The sequence below is a fragment of the Myotis davidii genome, unplaced genomic scaffold (genome assembly GCF_000327345.1).
Source record: "Myotis davidii unplaced genomic scaffold, ASM32734v1 scaffold1055, whole genome shotgun sequence".
NCBI lineage: Eukaryota > Metazoa > Chordata > Mammalia > Chiroptera > Vespertilionidae > Myotis > Myotis davidii.
Window position 1 is genome coordinate 712,135 of NW_006286477.1, and position 3,611 is coordinate 715,745.

The 3,611-nt window shown below is 54.3% G+C and overlaps 1 protein-coding gene across 1 annotated transcript in view; it reads right to left on the reverse strand.

Moving 5' to 3' along the window:
- NSMCE4A (NSE4 homolog A, SMC5-SMC6 complex component) overlaps positions 1-3,611 on the reverse strand; it is a 42,921-nt gene that overhangs the window by 29,744 nt on the left and 9,566 nt on the right. The window contains exon 3 of the mRNA XM_015560159.1: positions 1,195-1,442. Within this exon, the coding sequence (XP_015415645.1) occupies positions 1,195-1,442 (248 nt within the window). The remainder of the gene's footprint in view (positions 1-1,194; positions 1,443-3,611) is intronic.

A 3,611-nucleotide genomic window follows, 5' to 3' on the forward strand; every position in this document is an offset into this window, starting at 1 on the left:
CGACCCTGGTCCGAGGCTCTGATCTGCAAGGAGCCCAAGGGGGCGGGGGAGGTGGGGTGTCCATCTCACCGCAGGAGGCCGGGCCCAGCCTGAAGCGCTGGGAACCGCAGCTGCCGTCAATTCCTAGTCTTTGGTGAGAGCAGCAGGGAGCTGCCCTACAGACCAGCCAGGGGGCGAGCCTGAGCCCCTGGACAGTTTGGGGCCTGTCCTGGGCCTCCCTTAGCAGAGAAGGTGTTTTCATCATCCTACCTGCTGCCCACGTGGGTGCATGTTTCAGGCGTGGGCAGCGCCGTGGGCGGCGGAGCCGCGGAGGAGCGCTGCCACCTGCCAGGGTGTCCCAGATGGGGGGGGGGTGCTGTTTGCCGTTGGCCAGGTGGGGAGCCGCTGTGAGGAGGGAGTGCCCGAGTGTGTCATCTAAAGAGGGGAACCTGCTCCAGCCGCAGTCAGGGGGGCGGTGCCAGAGAGTCAGAGAGAGATCAGACGCCCACATCTGAATACAGCGCGGGGATGGTGCAACCTGGGTGGTCAGGAGGCTGGGACACGCATGGAAGGTCGGGGTCCCCCCAGAGCCGGGCCGCCTGGGGAAGCGGGGAGCTCCCTGTGATCCCTCTCAGGCTGTGCTCGCTCCGTGGGAAAGGATGCAGAGGGGATGGTGGGGGGAGGCTGGCGTGGTCGTGTCTAAGGTGGCCCCCGTTTTCATTTCGAGGGGACGTGATTTTGTGGGTGACTCTGTGAGATTAAGAAACATGGGTCTGTATTGCCCTGGTCGGGTGGCTCAGTTGGTTGCGCTTCCTCCCTTGACAGGGTTTGATTCCCTGTCAGGGCCCCTCCCTAGGTTGTGGGTTCGATCCCCAGCTGGGGCACGTCTGGGAGGCCACCGACGGATGTTTCTCTCGCTCGCTTTTCCTCTCTCTGGAATCAATAAAAACACATCCTCGGGTGAGGATTTAAACAAAAGCAAAACAAGGTTCTGTGTCCACTGGCGGTCGGTCCCGCAGAGCCCAGGCCTGGACTGCGCTTCTGCGGCCGCTGACCACGGTTCACGCTGGGACCGTCAGCTACTCGGCGTCTCCTGTTTCATAGCAGAGCGATGAGACACAGCCCCGGGCACAGGTCGGTCACAAGATCAGCGCGTGCTCCGTTCCGGGAAGAGCACTTGGCGACATTGCTGGCCCTGCCCTGCGGGCAGCTCACCCCTGGCATGTGCTGGGTGTGCGTCCTCGCCACCAGCACCAGCTCCCGCCCCAGCCTGTCCCTGCTGCTCACAAACGCCTCCTCCTCCGTCAGCGTGAAGGAAAGACTCCGGTGGACGTGCTGGTCAGCAGCGGAGGGAGGGGAAGGAGCCAGCGCCAGGTTCCAACCTTGGAGAAGCCCCGAGAGGGAGAAGAAACGGTGCCCAATGGCGTCGTTGGCACCGGGGCTTCTGGTCAGATGGGCGGGTCCTAGAAGGAGGGGACCCAGGACGTTACCCCTGGGGGGTCCTCATACGTGGAAGCCAAGTAGCAGCGGCCAGACACACAGTCCGAGGAGCCAGGCCGACATGGGCCGGCGAGGAGGGCTGACCGAGGGCCCGGGAGGCAGCCTGGGCCCCACATCTGAGGTTCAACAAGGAAATTTGGTTTGGAAAATGCAAATCAAAAGCAGCTTAAATCACTGGCAGATCACATGACACGTGATTTATTTCAATCAGGAAGGCATGGCCTGCTTCCCTTCCCAGCTCCCCCGGGGCCGGCAGGGGTGGGCTCGGGCACGGAGTGGACCCCAGTCACTAAAGAGGAGGCCGCTTTCTTTCTTTTCCCCACCCTCCCTCCTGTTCTTTTTAAATTCTTTATTATGGGCTTTTCAAGCACAAAGTGGAGAGATTGTCACAAGAGTCCTCGTCTACCCATTACTGGGTTCAACAAGTATCTACATGCAGCCCATGGCCTTTCATTCATTCTCTGCTTTCCGTTCATGCCTGCCCCTCCCCCACTTCCATATTGTTTTAAAGCAGCGGTTCTCAACCTTCCTAACACCGCGACCCTTTAATACAGTGCCTCATGCTGTGGTGACCCCCAACCATAACATTATTTTCGTTGCTACTTTCTCACTGTAATTTCGCTACTGTTAGGAATCGTCATGTAAATATCTGATATGCAGGATGTATTTTCATGGTGACAAATTGAACATAATTAAAGCATAGTGATTAATCACAAAAACAATATGTAATTTTATATGTGTTTTTCCGATGGTCTTAGGCAACCCCTGTGAAAGGGTCGTTTGACCCCCAAAGGGGTCGCGACCCACAGGTTGAGAACCACTGTTTTAAAGCAATTCACCCCATCACTCAGTCAGTAGTAGCAGTGCACGCATCTGGAAACATAAGGACTCTGTATGCGTATAATCATGACGTTATGACCACACCTAAAAACACACAATGCTTCCTAATGTGAAAGGCTATTGCAGTGTTCACATAGATCCCTGACTGTCTCATTTTTTCTGTTTTGTTCTTACGGTCGCTTTATTCCAGTCAGGATCCCACCAGGAACCACACGTTGCTTTGGGCTGATGTATCTCCTAAGGCACTTTCCCACCCTCCGCCCTCCGGTTTCCATCTCTCTCCTGTATTCTCCTTTATATATGCTAGCATCACCCGAAATTTCCCGTGTCTGCCACCATTACAGCTCTCTTTTCCTGCAGGTTCTTTTTGTCATGGTTATAAGAGTAACCTTAAGTCCTTGTTTGCTAATTCAAATGTCTGGGTTATCTCTGTGTCTAGTTATACCCACTGTTCTCCCTCTTCACATACTGGCTGTTTGCTCTGGTGTTTTGGATATTGTACTGGTACATTGTGGACGCTGGGTACATTGTAGGCGTTGGATACAATGTAGATACTGGGTACACTGTGGACGCTGGGTACATTGTAGATGCTGGATACTGTTGGGGTCCAACCCCAGCATGTCCAGGGGTTCCCAAAGGTGTGGACGGAGTCCGCGAAGAAGGAATGACACGGAGGCAGTGTTCAATTGATCAGCAGCCTAACCAGTTTCTCCCCTCCCTAACTCCAGGGGAAAATCCCCACCTGGGGAAACAACCTTTCTGGGAAGGTGACCTTGGTTAGAACACATAGCGCTAAAAAGGGGAGCAAACATGTTAAGAACAGTATGGCATAGACGCCAGGTCCTTTGAAATATATGCTGTGCAGATGTTTCTTCCCTGCAGCGACTGTGTCAAGCAGCAAAAAATGAGACCTATGTTTATTTTCTTTTTAATTACAGTTTACAGTCAATATTATTTTGTATTCGTTTCAATGTGATAGTTTTGTCGTTGTTAATCCTCACTCAAAGATATTTTTTCCTGTTGATTTTTAAAGAGAGTGGAAGGGAGGGAAGGGAAGAGAGAGAGAGAGAGAGAGAGAGAGAGACAATTGGCTGCCTCCTGTGCGCACCCTGCCTGGGGCTGAGGATCGAATCTGCAACCCAGGTGGGTGCCCTTGACTGGGAATCGCACCCACAGGCCGACATGAACCACCGAGCAAAAAGCAGGCGGCGCCTCCCTGCAGGTCCCTCCCCGGCGACGGCTGTTTGTTTGCAGTCGCTCAGGAGCCTGATAACAGAGCTATAAGTAGCTCC